This window comes from Polyodon spathula, chromosome 5 (assembly GCF_017654505.1).
Source record: "Polyodon spathula isolate WHYD16114869_AA chromosome 5, ASM1765450v1, whole genome shotgun sequence".
Classification (NCBI taxonomy): Eukaryota; Metazoa; Chordata; class Actinopteri; order Acipenseriformes; family Polyodontidae; genus Polyodon; species Polyodon spathula.
The window spans coordinates 65,510,644-65,531,767 of record NC_054538.1 but is presented as its reverse complement, the minus strand read 5'-3'; the positions used below and the strand labels follow the sequence as shown (position 1 = coordinate 65,531,767).

At 37.5% G+C, this 21,124-nt stretch overlaps 2 protein-coding genes across 2 annotated transcripts in view; both read left to right on the top strand.

Moving 5' to 3' along the window:
• LOC121316173 (solute carrier family 35 member F1-like) overlaps window positions 1–7,579 on the top strand; it is a 104,045-nt gene extending 96,466 nt beyond the window's left edge. The window contains exon 8 of the mRNA XM_041251039.1: window positions 5,654–7,579. Within this exon, the coding sequence (XP_041106973.1) occupies window positions 5,654–5,878 (225 nt within the window). The 3' untranslated portion in view covers window positions 5,879–7,579. The remainder of the gene's footprint in view (window positions 1–5,653) is intronic.
• A 1,226-nt stretch (window positions 7,580–8,805) lies between these two features.
• LOC121316435 lies at window positions 8,806–20,698 on the top strand. Its single transcript, XM_041251505.1, has 8 exons — window positions 8,806–9,078; window positions 9,973–10,246; window positions 11,227–11,358; window positions 12,575–12,832; window positions 13,008–13,099; window positions 14,312–14,493; window positions 18,312–18,481; window positions 20,446–20,698. Exons 1-8 carry the CDS (start codon window positions 8,806–8,808, stop codon window positions 20,628–20,630), a joined length of 1,566 nt encoding a protein of 521 aa, XP_041107439.1. The 3' UTR covers window positions 20,631–20,698.
• The last annotated feature ends 426 nt before the right edge of the window (window positions 20,699–21,124 follow it).

The window sequence follows — 21,124 nt, the reverse complement described above, 5'->3', positions numbered from 1 at the left end:
GGGTCCCAGAATAGAGCCCTGTGGGCCACCTGTGGAAACCGGACTGGAATTGAACGAATACCCCCCCATCGAAACAAATTGCTTTCTGTACGACAGATAGGACATAAACCAGCACAACGCAGTGCCAAATATGCCAATAAAGTTGTCCAGACGGCTAAGATTTTGCTGTGAAATATTAGTCATTTTTTATGTATTAATGTCATGACTGATTGTTGTTGCAGGATAGTAACTCAAGGAATATGTTATGAAGCCTGAATTGGCCTGCCATGAGAGAGTCAGGAACCAATTGAGCAAGATGGCAGAAAGCAGAACCATTTATTTTATTAATAATAATCTTTATTTTTATATCGCACCTTTCATAGTGGACCACCATCACAAAGCGCTTTGATATGAGACTAGGGTGTGTGAACTGTGCATCTTACTTACAACAACGTCTCACCTGAAAGACGGAGCACAAGGAGGTTAAGTGACTTCCTCAGGGTCATAATGAGTATGTGGGTGAGCTGGGATTTGAGCCTCCTATAAATAATGGCAGATTACACCTGGAAAATGAGTTTTGCGTTTATTGAAGACAATGCAAGCCTATCAGGAAAGTGCAGTGGCATGAGCTGCAGTGTAAATTAAGGAATTAACAATATTGGATTGTTTTTAATTAAACGAATTTGCTCCTTAGCTGTGTCCTATTTCCTTAGAAGGCTAATAGGAGGACTAGTGGAGCGTGCAGAATAGCTTGACTCACTCTGAGAGACTTTATTTGAGTCTCAATAAATTAGCAGGGAAGTACTCTCGTGGGCCTCATGACCCTACAGTTGACCTGAGATAAATAAAAAAATTTAAAAAATTAACATTTATAATAATACATTATCAACAGGGGGCTCTTGTAATTGGTAATAGCACAACAATCAAAAGTCTGCATTCACAGGGCTGCCCAACTTACGAGATATGCGTAGTAAACATGCATAAAATATAATTACTTTTGCATTTTACAAACTTGAACTGTTACTTTGGCTAAATATACTAGTCCAAGGGGGTGAGAGTGTCTTTTACTGTATAAAACTAGATTACATTGGGAGAGAACAAATTCATACCAAGATTATAGATTTAAAATAAAATGTTAATGACTAATCTGGTTAATTTAGTGATCAATGTGACCTTTGGTTATGCAAAGACCCCCCCCATAGGAACACTAAGGAAATTAGAACTGTTTCTTTCCTCAGCTCACAAAAATGTGTTTTAGTTGGTTTACCTAACATATGCTTGTTGTAGGAATATGTGAATTGCAAGCTGCCTCTATTCCTCTGGGACATCCACACAGGAAATTAAATACTGTATCTCTAGTGTCTACTGTGGACAGAAACATTTTTAAATAAAACAACTTATTAAAAGGATACAATTATGGAAGTTGCTTTATTTATTTTTTTATTTATTTTTTACTGTCCATCTACCCTTTCTTTGTGATGCTTGAGTTCTGAGTGGTTCTTGTTGTATTTTTTAGTTTGACTATGAATTCAAGAGCTGCTCTTCAATCCTACAGTAATTGCCTTCTATAGAGATCTGTAATGTTAGCTAGATCACCCAAACTTTCTTTCAACTTCTAATGTATTGCCAGCAAAACCAAAAGTTACAGTAACTTCACCCAAAGATTGCTCTGGCTCTTCTTGTTAAAAAGACCCTGGTCTAGCGTACATTGCATAGCCTATATCTATGATCCTAACTACAATATGGACCACTCTGAATGACAGTAAACATAATGGAAAGGTAAGGGGACAATACAAAAATGAAAACTGAAACCGCTTACTCATCAGTGCTGCTGCTATCATTTTATTACAGTATTGATTCGATGTATACTGTATTTAAGGAGGGCCAGATTGTGCCATAGCAGTTAGTGTATATTAGGAAGAAGGGAGCTACTAATGTGTTTTATGTACAGAAACTGCAGAAAGCTCCAATCTATTAAGACTACTAGTTGGCTAAAAACTGTTTTCTTATTTGAGTGCAGGTTGGGATTGTATAATTAATGTAACTAGCTTCCCATAGCAATTAGCAAATCTTTAGCACAAGGAGGGGATTAGCATTATAGCTCTGCTTTATAAAACTCAGTTGAACATGTGATCTGCCAGGTGCAGATTATTTCATCTGGGTCTTTGATGAAGGTTTTGGGCAACAGGAGTATAGCCCTCCTGATACTAATATACTAATATGAGCAATACTGATACAGTATTGGGTAGGTCTGGCCACGTGGTAAATATACTTTAAGTGTCAAACTGAGATGATTACTTCAGTGTCCTCTTCAGAAGATGTTGTTCTGACATTTAAATGGATCTAATATAACATCCATTGGATGATTTCAAAGCCTCAATCATGTAAGTGTTCTGATGATTTTAATGCTTGTTCATTCATTTTTTGTTCACTGTTTAAAATTTAGACTGTGCTTTAGACATAGTGGCATGGGTCTTCTCTTTTGTTCAGATTTCTTCCACCATTCAATACCAATATTAATAAACAGATTAAAAGCTAGATTCATTTATTGATATTTTAATTATACATATACCCCCTCTTTCCCCTCCTCCATAAATAAAAATCAAAACGTTTCCATTAAGTTATTTTTACGTCCTCTGCACCTTAGGCATGCCCCACCCCTCCTCCAGTCCACAACGTGATTAACCTTTAGCCAGTCAGAGAAGACTGGTAGAATGCAGTGTGCAAGCGTAATACATATAGATATCATTTGAGTCAGTAGAGACAGAAGCAAGTACAAAATGTCACATTCAAAAATTAGAGAAGTCCTGTGGACCTGTTTTGAAAAAGTTGAGGACAATACTATAAATGCAGTTTGCTCAAACTTGCTAAGTTATTGCAGAGGTTCCATGGGTGCAATGCGCAATCATCTCTGGTTGAAACATCCTCACTACCAGCTAAATGAAGACTCAAGCGTGTCATCCCAGGGTTACACAATTTGCATGCCATCGCTTTTGTTATCCCGTAAGGGCAGATAAAATATCTGATCTAGTAGCAGAGATGATTGGAATAGACTGTTTATTGAATAGACTATGGTAGCTCAATATTTAAGTGTAAGTTATTGTAAAATGATCAGCCACTACATAGGTACTACTGTAAAATGACCAACCCCAGAAAATGCAGGTCATTTACATTTATTTAAAACACTATATTTTGTATCCTGAATGGTCCAAATTGGTACATGTACTACGGATGTGTTTTTTACCTGGATAACCTTCCGTATGAATCTTCCACAACACAAGCTCGTTCAGCATGTAAAAACACGTTGGAACAGCGATTGTTGTATGCCTCAGCGTCTCTTGGAACAGAGATGGGCAATTTGTGCTGTCTTAAGCGACAGATGAATTACAAAACTCAGTGAAGCTCATACTCTTGAGAGGAGAGCTGGTAGATAGCCGAGTCTCTCATGACCACATTAAAGCCATTGTATTTTGCTACAATGGTTCTGTCTGCTGAAAGCACCACAAATACATTTGCATCTATTGTACATCCTCTCATGCAGGGACTACTTGACAACCATCTTGTTTTTTCCCCCCCAGTGACGACATGCCCGCAATTTAAAAATTCAAGAGGGTGGTGGCTGGAGAGATTTGATCCAGATTCAACATAGAAAACAATGTAAAAAGACCAGTTGCTGTACTATCAGCGACATTAGATATAGCCGAGTCATTCTGAACGTCAATATCATTCATTAAAGTTATTGTACAGAAATAACAACTTCACGTGATGGCAAATTGAAATCTATAAATTCAAGCAGTCTTTTATTCCGACTCCTCGTCAGTCTTCACAAAAGAAAGACAGCAAATGTAAACTAAAAGCGAATCAAAATGTCCAAACAATCCAAGCCAGTTCAATGGTAGAACTGATGTAGTTCACTTCCAAATAGTACAGGTTTTTTTACCGCTTGTGGGAGGGCAGTGGTGTGGTGCAGCTCTTAATGCTATACAAATAGCAGGCAGAGACGTAAGGATTACAGGTTAAAGCACTTGTGCGTTTTTTTTTTTTGTTGTATTTTTTTATAAAAAACTAAAATAAAACTAAAAAATAAAAAGCAAGGCAATAAACAAGTTGGATGCTTGGAAGCAGGTAATCATCTCTCATTGTTCTGAAGGTATTTACCTGTGTTCAAAATGATCATCATGTCACGTCACTGCTCCTAGCCTTGGGTTAGTCTCTCACAAGTGGAGAGACTGCTGCTTATATACACCTGTGGCTGGGCTTAATTGATCATTAATTAATCAGTTAAGGTCCAGCCAGTCACCACATGTATTTGGCAGGAATAGTTTTAACCGTATCCCTGCCAAACTGGAACAACAGGATTGCAACAGTGCTTGCGCCCTGTCACACCGCTACATTTTCAATACTTCTCAAAAACCAATCGTTGGCAATGATATTTAGGTTTTCATCTGTTTAGGTTCAGAAAAATGATCAATAACTTTATTCTCTGTTCCTGGATCGCATTACTTAGTTTTTTTTATTTTCATTTCTCTAATGCCACTTTCATGTTCTGCATCTAAGACATAATCCTCGCTAAATTGCACATGTCGCATCTGGTAAAACATTAAATAATAATGGTAAACTGACTAAAACGGCCACATGCAAAAGTTTTGAAGGAAAATAAAATGTTAGCTGAGGTCCCGACCCATTGTCAAGCTGGAATAAGCAGTAAACTTTGAATCTGCAAAACAAGCAAAAGGGTTAGCATAAATATCTGGAAGCTGATTTCAATTTTAAATTAGTTGCTTTTGTGAGCAGGTCGGGTTATTTTTTAATGTGGGTTGCTTCACTTACTGTGCATGTATTGAAATTTAGTTTTTTTTTTCTGGTTAATTTTCTTGCTGCATTTTATCTGCATATTGGTTGAATTTAAGAATTATATGTATTTTAGTAACGGGCTATAACAAACCAGCATACTAAGTGAGAACTTTATATGTGTTTTCTGGCATCGGGCCTGAGTTCTAGCTTTAGGTTTTTTGCTTACATAAATCAAGGTGACATTTTAAATTGGAAGTGTTGCCGCATCAGAAACTATTTGAAAATCCTGTCAAACATCTCTCAGTTGCTTTGAAGTCAACATGTTGAATAAATAATTTAAATTTAGACAACCATGAGCTGCAGTTATACTTCCACTTACAACCGACAGCGGCAAAAACAATGTACAAGGAAAAAAATAAGTAAAGTTTAATGTCTATGACTACATTATTTTATTATTTCTGCATTGTGCCATTGTATAATGCATAGGCATGACTGGTGCAATAACACTGCATATAGCTTACTTGTCACAATTAAAAAACAAACTATAAATAAATAAATAAAAATGAAATGTGTGTAATAATGGTATGTTCTTTTTTTGGTTTTAAACTTTCATTAGGAAATCCTTCACTTTAATACTGAGAAAACCTGGTCCTTTCCACCTTTCCAATGAGAAAACACTGTTCTTCACACTTTTCTATTGAGAAAACTGTTCTTTGGACTTTACAAACAAGAAAACCCTGTCCTTCAGACGTTATCATTTATCGCCCTTTAGTTTAATAGCACCTTTACAATTGCTTAGTCAGGTCACTGACCTGTTTGATTTAAGTAGGTCTGGCCTGAGTTCCTGGCCTATTGACCTAATCTGTACTCTTCCCATTAGTTTTCAGGTCTGTACCTGCTGTCCCTTTTTACCATCATCATGGGATTGATATTATACGCCTCCTCTTCAACCTACGTTGCCCAGGACCCTCGGGTCTACAAGCAGTTCCGCAACTCCTCAGGACCTGCGACAGACACCCCGGCCACAGGGCCGCTGGAGCCATCAGTCACCTATACCAGTCTGGGGCAGGGGACTGAAGAGGAGCCCCGCGTTCGAGTGGCCTGAGCTGGATGGGGGGGCAAGGGGGTACTGCCATTATCAACTGTGGCCCACTCACTGTGTATAGAGAAAGGAATTTGCTAGCTGAACATCAGGAATGAAAAAAAGAAAGAACAGGAATGAATACACTGTGTGTTCAGACATTGCCTCATGACCCAGGTTGTTGAACAGTTTCCTGTTTTTAGATTTTTTTTTTTCTATTGGTTTTTGAAGATATTCATCCAATACACTTTATACAGATGCATAAAGATAAAGGCTGTTGGAATTAGGAAGCCTGGTTTAGAAAATATGCCTATTTTAGAACTGAGAAGAAACCACCGAAGTAAGAATGTCACGGTGAGACAATATATCTTCAAAAATATGAACACTACATATATGCCAAAGGCAGGACCCGGTCTCTAGCAGCCTGTTTGCCAAATTGTGAAATTACTTTCTCTAAATACAGTGTAACATAAAAATGTTCACCCCTGTATTGTTTCTTTTTATATTTACATTCATCCATATTGTGTACATTTTTGGTATTTATTCTTGTAATGCTCCTTTGTTTTATGTTGTTTATTTCAACTAATTTTAGGTGTAAGTTGTTCTTATACGTATGTGTATCCACATCGGTCAGGTTATTGTGTTGATCAGTTTTTGTTTTTTATTGGTTGGCAATTGACCGATGGTTTAATAGTACCATCTACAACACAGAAAAAAAGGAAAAATGTCTCATCTATAAGGAATAGGTTTTAAATGTTGAAATAAACACTGCATATTGTATCAGCCATTCCCAGTGTTTTTGCACATTTAATGTTCCACAATGCCTAACCCGTGGTGAGTTTCCAACCCCACAGCAAATGTTGAGGCTTAAATAATTAGCAAACAATTGCATAGGGTATCCCAAGTATTTATGTGAAAGACACACATTGCTCTATCTCCTGTTCTTTAACAGTGAGTAAGCCCACATTTTCAATACTTCTGTCAGACACAGATGGGATGTGGCTGTAAAAAAAAAAAAAAAAAAAAACTAATTCCCTGACTATATAGCTAATGCCCCACATACAGAAAAATCAACATTTTGGTGTTACCGTGTAGACTATATAATAAACCATACCTCATCTCACGAGTGCAGATACACAATGTTATCAATATTCTGGCTTTGACGGACTCAATCAATGTGCAATGTGGAGTGTATTTGAGCCAGAAAAGGCATCTCCATTTTCTATGTTAAATTTTCATTATATGTCAAAAGGACTCCTATTGGAGTTCAAGGTATACATTCCAGCTAATATGTTATATAATAAACACATTTATCACTATACAAGGTACTATTTCAGTATTTGCACCACTGTGTAATTAAGAAAGGTTATTGTCTAGTTTAGATAATTATAACTTGTGTTATTAACATTTAGACAAGTGTGCAGTTCTTACCTTTTGTTGTTCTAACCATTTAGAAATCTTCAGAAATAGCTATGACAACAAACTGTACCCCATGGGTAAAAAGTCTTTAGTTGATAAATCCGTCTAAAGTACACTTAACTCAAGACTGCAAATGGAAATGAAAAGCCAAAAACTGCACATTTTCAGTGAAAAAAAAAAACAACAATAACAAAAAAAAAAAAAAAAAAAAAACTAACTTTTTGATATCTGCATGCTCTTAATGGACTGGCTGTGGTAATGTAATACCTGTATGATGTTTTCAAATAAATGCTTTATGAAACCTAAGATAAGAATGTGTTGTTTGTAACATGATGCAAAATTTGAACTTCTGTTACTAGTGTCAGTTGTTTACACAAACCACAGAGGGCTTCAAGATGGGGTGAAGCAGGTACACAATGGATTGAGGGACTGGCCCAATGAATAATGTGTGTGTAAGGCAACTTATAAATTGACACAGATAGAGGGAGCAATGAGAGCAGCACACGCATAAGCTGTTTAAGGGCACATCACAATGTCCTTATAAAAGAATGCTAAGATTTCACGTTCAAACTAGCATTTAGTGACCATCTAAAAGTCTTTATTTAAAAGTAACGTTACATAGGAATTATGTGAACATCAACAGTACAAGGGATATACTAGAGTTCCCACAAGAAATGTGAGCATATTACAAAATGAACATTTCTGACTTCTGAACGATATATAATACAGTAATTACAGCAAGCAATAACAAATAATTTCAAAATAACGTTTTACAAACAGTTCCAAATGTTAATTTTGCAAACTGGTAGGCTAAATGTTGTTGTTTTTAAAATATGTTTTTACTTTACCTACGTCGGGAAACCCCTCCATCAACACAGTTCCGGTGTCATCTTAATTTGTGGATTTGTTTTACTTATCTGTGTCGCTGTGTTTTGGAAGAACGACTCTATAGATAGATAGATAGATATAGATATCTATATCTATATCTATAGAGAGAGAGAGAGAGAGGAAGGAATAAGAGTGATTTTGTGTTAAGGATCAGTCACAGTTCCTATTCCCGCCACAAATTACTTCATGTGAGTTCTAAATATGCCTATCAAAAAACAATGAAAACTGATCAAAGCGCTACTTTAAAAGTAGTTTTTACGCGCTGCCTCTCCCTGGATTGAGAACCACAGCTAATGTATCAGGTGCGTGTAAGAATGTATTAAAATATATGGTCTTCAGGTGGCTCAAATAAAACGCTCATCGGACAGGAGACAGCAAGACCAGTTAAAAATCACCAAACTACCCGTTAATTAATTAGGCGCCCCACTCTAAATCAATTTTACATTTACAGAAATTGTGCGATACACTAACGCAACTCTGCCTTGCTAATGTCTTAACAAATTAAGAACTATACAGCAATCAAGCACAGTATTACTTAATTTGTATTATTTAGTCATACATTGGTAACATGAGTATTTCAATTGGTATATTTAACTCACCCAATGTTTTATTAGCTATTCTACCTGGTTAGGTGCAGTTGGAAAATGGCTCTCGATCGAGGTCAGTGGGAAAAGGAGCTGCACGACCAGTTACCCCTGCTGGGTTGCTCACCTCAGAGGAGAGCTGAGGAGTTGGACCTGAAGGAAGCGGTCGTCCTCTGCCAGAGCTCGTACAGAGGAATGCTAGACCTAAGCGATGAGGTTCTAGTTCTCATCGTGCGGCTTCTAGACCCAGTGTCCTTGCTCAATGCTGGGAGGACTTGCAGAGCGCTCTTTCGAGTCTGCAGTTGTAGCTCCCTGTGGACACGCCATTGCCAGGTTGGAAAACTTTATTTATTAAACCAAATATGAACGAAAAAACGAGCCATGCGCTATACACTGGCTAGAATGTGTGTGTGTGTGTGTGTGTGTGTGTGTGTGTGTATATATATATATATATATATATATATATATATATATATATATATATATATATATATATATATATATATATATGCACACACATATTTCCACTTTAGAATATCTCTGTGAAACGTGACGTGGAGCATAACAAACAATAAGGGGAATTCATGAAAAGGTTTAAAGAAATGCGAACGAGGTGGCTGTATGCTACACGGTCTTTTGGGTTACGCACGGTGCGTGAGTTTACCGCGTCTGCTCTTGTCATTGTAAAGTCAGTCGTAAAAGCAGTATTAACATTTTATATATAATGCAGTAGATCGTTAGACCTAGATATTTAATACATCTCCCTGAAACAATCCCCTCTTTCCTAAAAGCTGGACCAATTGTCGGTATTTAAACTAGTAAATCGGTGCTTTATCAGCGTGTTTTAAAATCTCACGTGACGGGAAAAGAGCCGCACTGGGGTGCGCTTTCTCATTATACGCCATTAAGTGCTGGGGGGGGAGTAAGACATCGAAAATTCATCCTAAAGTACCGGTAGTATTTGCATTTTTTTTTCTATGCAACTACAGCACCGTAGCATTGTTTTAGGGTGGGGTGGAGTAGGGCACATTACAAAGCTTGTAATCTCCTTTATGCAAATTTCATATTCAAGTGAATTGCAAAGAGAAAATAAATTGGACTTGTTATAAACGCTCTTTCTTTTCTGTAGAGCTTAAATTGATTAATTAACTTTAAGGTGAACATTTCCTTTTAGCTGGTTGCTACATAATTACACACAGCTTTAAATTGGAAACCTTATCTTGACAGAAGTTCTTTGGGTTTGCGTTCAACACTGCCACCTCTTTCATCGCACCCAAGGATGCTTTCAGACTCCTTCATATGTGGAAGAAGTTATACAGAACTTTGCCCTGCAACAGATCTCTCCAGGAGAAACTATTTACTGAACTTCCTCTTAGAAAATACTGGATTCAATGGTTGGTCCTGGAAGAGATGGTGCCATTGCCTTCAGTTAAACTTCCAGATTATGACATTGAACAACTTTGGGGAATTAAAAAGGATGCTCTTGAAGAAACACACAAAGGTTAGTCCAGTCTGGTTTTATTATTGTACACTGGCAATACTGGCACCCTACACTTATGCAATACCATCATTTTAAGGTTAAGAACAATTGTTTGGTAAACTTGAACCACTTTTTTTTTTAATTTTACACACAATTTTCTAGTAATTAACTAAATCATGATCAAAAAACCAACATTTCACTAAGTATTTGTTCATGACCAAAGTATTGGTACCCCTGCTAGTGTTTTGTGTGTCCTCCTTTTACTTCTGGCTTTCAGATTTATGACAGTTCTTAACTAGTGTGCTGCATCTTGTTTTGTGAAATATGGGCCTGTTCTCTCGCCTATTTCTTTCCACTCGGACAGAGTGGATACACAATGCTTGGCTACAGCTTTTTACTGATCAATCAAAAGCATTTCTACTGAACCCCTGGTCTTGACCACAATCTGCTTTGTTCCAAAAAACTTTTAAAAGTCTTTAAAAATTGCCACTTTTGTAATGTTTTATATATAACATTTTAAACACACAAGTTGTGTATTTGCCTTTGTCATATCGATTAGTGGCTGCATATAGACTACCTAGAAAATGCTTGTCCCATTGATAAAGCTTGCTGCCTTTAACAAACTATTGTATGATAAACTCCTCATTCCATGTAACTCTAGTATGGTGGTTGCTACCTTTTTGGTTCCATGAATGAAACAGGAAGCACCATTTTGAAGGTTGTGGTATCACTTTAGAAAGTACTGTACCAATTGTTTAGAACCCCAATGGTGTTTGGAATGTGTCCTTCAAGATCTTGCCAACCATCAAATAGAATTGTTAAAATATAATTGATTTGATGGCCGCATGAGGCACTAATCTTGAACTACCTTTTATTTAGTAAGGTGATATTGGGTAGTCCACAACTGGTGCTAATTGTCTGTGAAACCAGCTTCTAAAGAATATACAAAAGCAACACACAAAGGTTGCTCTGTGTACCATAATATAGCTTCTCTGTTGCAGAAGAGCCTGAGGAGACCAGTACAGACTGCATTTTCAAGTATGACTGGAGAGAATTGTACAACCTTACAATAACACACCATGGTGGTTTTGGTAATGTCCTGCAATACGTTCTTAATCAGCAGATGGATAATGGTATGTAGTGCAACTTTACATTTAGAAACTGGCCCAAGTAATAAGTACACAGCTGTCCTAAGAGTCTGAGATTTGTACTCGTCCAGTCAGATGTTGTATAGCAGTCTCCTTCGGTAACACTAAATTTGTTATTTTATTGCCACTTTTCAAATTAAATTGCTTGGCACTAAACCAATGTTGTGCTTTTTTTTTTTTTTGGCATTATAAAGGGCCAAATGTTGCTTTATCCTTGGTGAGAAGATTTTGAAAGTCACTGGTGAACATCTCCAAAATAAAGCGCTTTAGTGGTAAAATGTTGCATGTTTTAAAGTGTTAATGGTTTAAATGGCCTTGCGTTGGCTACTTGCCATTCTTATCAGTAGATGCAGTACAGTAGGGTCACTTGTCTTTTGATAGTGTTGCTTTTCCCACACTTCGTGTCCTAATTGAAACCAGTGGCTATTTTGATCCAATCCTTTTGTTCCAACCAAGTTCAATAATATTTTAAACTCCTAGGATCAATTTAACAAAGGCCCGAAACAAGGTTCTGAGCCATTCAGGTCAGTAATTCTGGTCAGGTCTTGAACTGGAATTGAAAGTCACAAGTCAGTACCACTATTCTAAAGAGTTCTAAAGTACGTTTTGCATTTCTTCTACACATTAACTTGGCACTTTCTATGCTGCATGGACTGTGTAAATACATAAAATATTTCTTCTGCCATATACCATCCCAATGGATGCCAGTTTACTCAATTTTTATTTGATTCTTGAGCTAACTGATTAAGTATATAGTGCAAGGTACAGTGGGTATCGCAATGCATTTGGTCCTGGTAGGCTGCTTTTTTTTTTGTGTGTGGTGTGTAAGCTTATGTGACTGTACGGAGAGGTAAGTGTAACAGGGGAGGGGGAGAGCATGTATTCATACAAGAACTATTGGTAGACTAAATTTATTCTTTTGCTTTTGTTCATGTATCACTAGACAAGCACTATCATTTAAAGGATGGATTGTTAAACCTCTACTGTTGTGATCAGCCTGGTGTAATAACTGTGGAAGTTATCAGAAGATCCCTTGACTTTACAGATGATAAACTAAGTCTTGTTTAAATTTGGCTTGGTTCATGTAAACTTGCGAAATGGCAACACCTTTCACCAGACTAGCTGCTTTTCCTATTTTGTCCTGACCAGTGTAATGAAAGAACCTACATTGCTTTGAATTAATAGTCTTCTACCTGTTTAGATCATGGAGAGCTGGAGGGAATGTATCGCCTGTACTATCGGTTCAGATTCCAGTGGCAGTTTTCCCACTGGTTGTTTAAACAGCCAAAGCCAATTGACAAACAGCTGCGGACAATCTACCTCCAGTGGAAGAAGTACAATAAGCGTAAGATTTCCTGCTGGGGCACGGCTGTATGTGATGTAAAGTATCTTGTTTCCCTACATCACATCACCAGCGATTACTGGAAAGGAAAACTGGCGAAAGGCGATGAGAACATTGGTAACTAGATACTAGTATCAAATCTAACTCCCCACCTCCCCTGCTATCTATTTTATCGCACAGAGATCTAGCTTTTGGGTTGTCTTAAGCTGATAAGGTGTTGGGGTTGCAAGTACATTCAGCATGGCTGCTGTTGGTCACTACAGAGATTTCATATCAGTTTGTGTTTTTCCAGGCATTCAGACAGTGGAGAACTATTTCTCAATGTGCAAGTCCTTGACAGCGTGGATTCTGGGACGTGACTGGGGAAGATTAAAATGTAGAAAGGTATGGGGGAAAACTTTTTTTCTAACATTTATAGCCTTACCTGGATTGGTCCCAAATGCCAACAGAAATATCAGGGCTCACGTGCTGCTTCATGTTAATGTGATTCCTCACAATTTTATTTGGTACACTATGTATCAGTGCTGTCACTGCCTGATCTAATGTGGTATCAGAATGACTTGTTTTTGTTAAATGTTTTTGTTTTAGAATATTCAGATTTTATGGCAAGCAATTATAACAAAGGCAATTTTTAAAAATTATATATTTTAGTTAATCAATTTAACTTTCCAGTGCCTATGTATTGTGCTTCATTGTAGGTTTTTGCAAAAGGAGTGGTTTTAATGAACAGTTCCAAGCATTTTTGGAGAATTCTCTTTTTAATATAGAGCGGTTTCTATTTTGTTAGAGCCAATTTATCCCCAATTTTGCTTATTCTTCCTCTTTATAAATTTATAAAACAACCATTTAATTTAGTGTTGCCAAATGAAGTCATGTCCCCTATATTAGAGCTGGTGGGGAAAGTTCCACCAAATGTCATGAAGTTGTGAGCCCTGGATATGCCACCATGATTTTCTTGCAATTTACTACTTCCAAAAAAGGATTTATGGATTGTTTTTCACAACTATTTAATTTAATCCATAATATTTTCATACACGTCTAAATCTCATTTAAATGTTATACAAGCCTTGTTTTCCTACATTTTTTTTATCTCCATATTTAAAGACCTTTTGAGATTTTATCACTTCCCTGAAAGCTATGTTTCTAATTTGAAATCAATTGGGTCTTTTAAAGGGTTGATCTAATTTGCATGTGGAAAGCTACTTTTTATTCTAATTGTCTTCTGTTCCTTCATCAGTATTCCAATCAGTCATACTGCCACAGGATTTTGCATAACTTGAGTCCATTAACTGATTGGTTAATTAATGTTCCCACGTTGAGCAAGGATGTTGCAGTATAATTGTCAGACATGTGATGCTTCATTCTTATGTTGTCCAAATGTAATAGTTGCCTGAGGGGTAATATCAAGGCTTAAACAGGCTACTAAGTGGGGTATCTTGTGTGGGGACAATCATGCACATTTTCCTAAGATAGGTGTGAATAAATATTTTAAATTTGTCAGTAACCACAGCAAAACTGGATGTAAATATCATTTAACAAAAATGAAGATTTTCAAAATGGTTCTTTTTCCCAATGAACTCTCGTCTCCCTTGCAAGGTGTATCATGACACACTGGAGGGAGTGTATAGGGTGCTGAAGAAGGAGATGCACTCTACATTGATTGATCATGAACACTTCTGGCAAGTTGCCAAACTTCAGATGGCAAGAGTGTGTAAGCTGGAAGAGACAGCTGTGAACTATGTCAACTGGAAAATGATTGATTCTGTGCCTTATTACAGGTAGGTGTGTGGTTGAAAAGACTTTTCGCTAGTGTGCACCTGTAACATAACCAGACATTGCTGTCCAGTAGGTATGTCTTTTCTTTTTAACCCTTTCACTCCTGACGAATGCAAAACTACATTAAAGGAACAAGTGTTTTGAATATACACACAGTACAAATGTTTTAGTAAATGGGACCAAGAGCTGTGAACAGCATGAAGATAAAGCGGGACCTTGAGATCCCACCAGGACTGAAAGGGTTAAAAGTGACTTGCTGCTGAAGATTACAGATTTCCTAGACTGCCTGGACATGCTTTATAGAAGAGTATTGGTTCTGCTGATTGTAGGAAAGTACTGAGTTTAACTGCCTCAAGTGAATTTACTCAGTATTGCCTCAAATACAAGAGTTAAGATTTTAGTACAAATACTTTTATTGGGTTACAGTAAAAGTAGACAAATCAAAATCCTAAAGCAATGGTTTTAATAGATCAGTAATAAAATAATTTTTTTTTAAAAGGGACCAGTACTTGGCACTGTAAACGCAAGTCAAAAAGGAAGTTCGAAAGGCCAAGAGATAGAAATGAACATTATCAAGGGGGCTAAAACCAGTTCCAAAACGTTTCCAATATTATAACAGCAAAAGAGCATTTCAAGGAGGAAGTAGAATATCTAAGATGCAACATAGCAATGTCATAGATGAAGGGTAAAATAGCAAACCTATTAAATAATTAGTTTTTACAAAGCAGGATATGCACAACATGCCCCACGTGTTGACCTGTTCAGTTTAAGATAACTTTAACATCAGAGGCAGAAGTGTTAAAAGAACTAGGAGCTCAAAAAATAAACAAATCCCTGAGCTGGATGAGATCCTCTCAGTGGTACTCAAAGAAATAGTTATTTACAAACTGCTAACCAAGATCATGCAACAGTCTCGAGACTGGGGTTGTACCAACAGACTGGAAAATCGCAAATGTAATATCGATCGAAAGGGAGACAAAACCAAACCAGGTAACTACGGACCAATGAGCCTGGCTGTTCTAATGTGGAAACCTATAGAAAGACCCTAAATGGAAAATTACCTCTCTGGTAACAGTATCCTGGGAGACTGTGTCCTAAACTAACTTGCTAGATTTTTTTGTTTGAGGATGCAATATCAACCATGAATAATTGCAAAGCATATGGCAGTTTTTAGATTTCCAGAAAGCTTTTTTAAAAAAAGTCCTGCATAAGACTAATCAAATGGAACACAGTATGGATTCAAAGAAATGCATGCATAAGGATTGAGTGGTTTAACATGTAGAAAACAAAGTATCAACCACTTTCAGAAGTGGGCAAGTGCATGACAAGTGACATTTAATATAGAAATGTCTAAGGTACTGTGTCCAGGCAATACAAATTTTCATTATATACCATATGGGAGATACTGAAATTGTCTAGATTTTTTTCATAGATTCCTTTGGCAATGTGGGGAAGCTATAAAAGGCCAACAGAATGCTTGGATGTATAGTGAAAAGCGTTGAATTTAAATCCAGGGAAGTATTGTTAACTTTACAATGCATTGGTAAGACCAACTAGAATATTGTGTTCAGTTCTGGTCACCTCGCTACAAAAAGGATTGCTGCTCTAGAAAGAGTGCAAAGCATGTCATATGAAGACAGGCTTAAAGAATTGAACTTATTCAGTCTTGAACAAAACAGACTATGTGGCGATCTGATTTAAAGCAGTCAGAATTCTAAAAGGTATTGACAATGTTGACCCAAGGGACTTGCTCAACCTGAAAAGAAACAGGACCAGGGGTCACAAATGGAGATTAAACAAGTGGGCATTCAGAACAGAACATAGGCACTTTTTTTTTTTTTTTACATAATTGTGGGAATCTGGAATCAACTCCCCAGTAATGTTGTTGAAGCTGACACCCTGGGATCCTTCGAGAAGCTGCTTGTATGAGATTCTGGGAACAATAAGCTACGAACAACCAAATGAGCAAGATGGGCCAAATGGCCACCTCCTTGTTTGTAAACTTATGTTATTACAGAAAAGATAATTATTAATTCTGGTGATGCAGTCTTCTCTTCCTCTGATCCAAAAAGTTAACTTGCCTATATTTATACAGCACATAACCTCTTTCATCACTCCTTATTTCACCCAATAGCCCACATTCTGCACCAGTCATTAGGTTCCATAACACTTCTGTGGTCTTAACATTTGCTTAGAATATTTATTGCTTAAGCTAGCAAACGGTTCTGGTTCACACCAGCATTAAATGTTGCAAGTTATTAATGATCTTGGCAGATGCCCTTACCCAGGGCAGCTTTATAGTTATGTATACAAAAACACATAATTATAGTACAACCAAGAACAATACAGTGACTTTAGTCCTAATAAGAGCAAATACAAAACAATGCGATTTGATATCTGGGTAGTTCAAGAGTAGAGAAGTGTTGATAGTTACATCAGGCGCCGGAAGGTGGTCGGGGACTAGGCAGTCCTGACATCTGTAGGAAGGTCGTTCCACCACTGTGTGGTGAGGGTGGAGAAGGAGCAGGCCCTGGAAGCAGGGGAATATAGAGGAGGTACAGTCGGTCCTCTAGTGCAGGTGGAGCAGAGAGATCAGGTGGGGATGTAGGGAGATGGGGGTCTGGAGGTATCTGGGTGCAGTCTGGTCAAGGCATCAGTAGGCGAGTATAGGAGTCTCGAACTGGATGTGATCGGGAGCCAGTGCATTCGAGTGGGAGAAGCGAGGCTGAGAGAACATAATGTGAGCAGCAAAGTTCTGGATGAGCTGGAGTGGACGGGTGGCGGATGCAAGGAGGCCGGCCAGGAGGGAGTTGCAGTAGTCAAGACAGGAGAGTACCGGGGCCTGGATTAGGAGTTGCGTGGAGTGGCTGGTGAGGAAGGGTCGGATGCTTCGTATGTTGCTAGGGACTAATCGTCGGGTGTGTGGAGGCACGGGGGTCCAGGGTTACTCTGAGGTTTTTGGCTGAGGACGGACAGAGCACAGTAGATTCTAGAGGAATGGAGATGGAAGAAAAGGTCTGATCTAGAGAAGTTCAGTTTAAGGTGATGTGAATGCATTTGGGAGGTGATGGTGAAGGAAGGAGAGGAAGGTCTGAGCATCATCAGCAAAGAAATGGTATGGGGTGTGGAAAGAGACACCTATTGAGGGTCGTGTGTGGAGGTGGAGCTGTCTGGTAGGTGTGGTCAGAGATGGGAGAACTAGGTCAGAACAGTGCCAGAGATTCCTAGGTCAGTGAGATGATAGAATAGTGATTGACAATGTCAAAGGCAGCATTAGGACAGAGGAAGGAATCTGGCAGGGTGGGTGTGGTTGGAGAGATATTGAAGTTTGCACACTCACTAAAATTTAGTACATTCTCTAGATTTTATTTATACCCCTACATTGTAGTCCTTTTAATTATTGGAGGAGCTGTAGCCAAAAGTTTTGCATTGATCTATATTCATCTCTCCATTCTTTAACAACTCTCCAATACCTCTGGATCCAATTAAATGATTACACTTTACTGTGGCTTGGAGCCACTGGCTAACAGAGTATACAAAGACTATTGTAATTTTAGCGTTTTTAAATTTATTTGATTAATGCAACAGTTTGGGCTGCCTATGCAAGTAAGATGGAAGGTGGTATTACCAAGTTAGTACTTTTAGTATTTCATATTTTAACTGAAGGGAAAGGGGGTGTATTGAATTTCACCATGTAACTCATCCTATGGCCAGTACAACAGACCATTCGACAAATAAGTCCTTGTCAAGTATTGTGCTGGAACAAATGATTATACAATGTCCTTCTGATCATTAGTTTTTTTTTTTTCTTTTTCTGCAGACTTTACATGGTGTCTGGAAACTCTGTCTACCTGGACCACATAAAGGGATTCCTGCAGCGGAAAAGATTGGTAAACAACTGGATTTGTCAGGAAGAAAACGTCTGGGTCAGACACCTTCTGCCAGAGGAGTTGTACCAGCTTCTGGAGTTTGACACCAAGATATCTGAAGGTAATTTAGCTTGAGTAAGTAGGACTACTGAAATACAATAAAGCATTGGTAAAAAGTCACTTTGTGCAAGACTGTAATGGGGGCACTGGAGTTGTAATGAAGAGATGTATTGTAACAGGGTGATGGTCTGAGCATTCCCTCAATCACATTATCCTCCGAGGAACACTGAGGTTTTTAGAACGCAGGAAACAGCTTTGCTAGTTCACATTTCTAAACGTTTAGTTTCGCAATGGAAGAATAGTCATGACTGACCAACTAATGGCCTCTCCTAAAGAAAGACACAGCATTAAATAATCCCCAGCTCTGCCTCATGTTTTATTGAATAATTAATCCTCTTACACCTGGAATGATTTTATACTAAAACTCCTATTTTAACATTTGATCAAACCTGATCTTTTAAACTATTGTATTTACTTGGTGTTATCATTGTCATTTAGTCCTTCACTATTGCCAGTAAAAACTGAACATTAGCAGGATTAGGATTTGATGGTTTAAAAATATCCGGTGGCTTTCTATGCTTTTAAGGGTAAGATCAGTGTTGCCCCCTTTAGGTGTCTTGCATATGTGATGCATCATGAAGTCGTAATTGAGAGATGTTGTGGCTCACTTCTTATACGGTGTGTTGCTACAGGATAGTTTCATTTTGTATTGCATTGTGCACAGGTACCACATCTATTTCCTAGTGGTGCAGAAGGTAAAGTAGGTTTTTGATTGAAAGGTAAATAACATTGAACCAAATGGTCTCGTGTGGGGGGTTCTTTCTGTATTTAAGGAGGGGTTTTAGAAATGCGACAGCTTTGAATTCTTTGGAAGAATATGCCAAGGTTTAAAATATTTTACTGATCGAATTAGATGATGTAGAGAAGGTTGTTGTATTTGTTCTGATTTAGTAGGAACATAGTTGTTTAAATGTTCTGTTTGTTACACTTTCCCAAGCTGTGTGTCTGGGCATAACCCCTAAGTGACAACAGTTTTGTGAGAAGACCTGTTTTGAAGTTCAAATTGGCAATCAGTGCTACAATTCCTACGACTTCTGATAAATTGACAATGGTAAAGACCAGTTTTAGAGAAGACTGGTGGCTAGTTGCCAGAAGGTATTTCGATCTGTAGGTTTCCTAAAATGTGGTCATTTTATTAATCTGTCTAAAAATTGAGTAAAATCCATTTTAAATTTCAATTTGGGATTTTGTGTAACCATTTACAATGCGTTTAATTTGTATCGACCCAGACCATAGTAGTAACACCATCAATATAACGAAACCAACTATCAATGTGCTTTTTATCTTTTATATAGGGATTTACATTCTCTTGCTAAAATTCCTACACATGAACATAATTTGGGGGCATAGTAAACTCCTTTTCTTAATCTGTAAATAAGATTTTCAAACCTGAATTTTTTAAAACTTTATATGAAGTTATCCAGTTCCAATAAATATCAGTGGAGGGTTTTTATTTTCATACTTTGGTTTAATTGCTATGAATTTCGATCAGTAGGCAGAATATTGGCTATTGCAGACTCCACATCTAGTGTGACAAACTTAAATGTTATGGTATTTGATCAAAATGAGTAATAAATGAGAAGTAGCTCAACATGGGTAAGTAAAGATGACAAAAGGCTTTTAAAGAGAAAAAAAAAATCTACAAACTTGGATAAAGGTTCCAATATTGAGTCAATTTGTAATTGTTAAAGGAGATTTGATTTTTACACTTGGTCCCATCTAGAGCTAGTATTTGCGCGAGAGCAAGATTTTGTTTGTAGAGGCAATGCATTTTTCGTGCGATCGTTACTGTGGTTTTTGTTTGGGAGAACTACTGTCCAGTTTGTACGCTGAGCTGTTGAGATTGCATCAGTTTATAAGGGTGGCTCCCATTCTGTATGATGCAAGCAGTGTTTACCGGGACACCTGGTGCAGAAATTGTTGGGTCATTATTGACAGTGACCAGTATTGCTTTCTTGTCTGCAGGCAACCTTCATGGCGACACCCTCTCTGCCCATCTGAGTCGAATCATCTGGTTGTATTTGCATTCTGGTCAGCAATTGTATATGGAGGCTGTAAAGGGCTTTGTTCTTGAATGTGCACAAGCAAGCCTGGGATATTACACATCGGTTACATCAGGCTTTTATACTCTGTTTGTTCATTTGAACTAAGCTGCTCTTTTAGTACCAGGACTACTTGCTGCTGTTTATTGGATTTAATGTTATGATTGAGAATTGATGTGAAGCATGTCTTGGTTTAATGTCATTGACTTTTTTTATGAAATGTTTTTAACTTTTTTAATGATTCTTTTTGATAATGTCTTCATTTTAACTTCATACTACAGTACATTTAACAAACTTTTTTTAAATGTATTGATCCGCATTGGCTCATTTAAAATAAATTATTTCATAAACTTTCCTGTTTTGTTAACTACACGGTACATACTTTCAAACCAGATTGAAACAACATTATTTATGAAGTCCCAAGATCTGAAATTTGAACAGATGTGTTGCAATAATTGGCATATCCACAGAGTTTAGGTAAACCTAAATTACTAGTAGTAAAATCATACATGGATACCCCAGCAGAGCAAGCAAGTGTTCAGTTTGCTTCAGGCATGACATTTGTGGGTAATGTCAAAATAATGGTGTACTGGAATAAATCT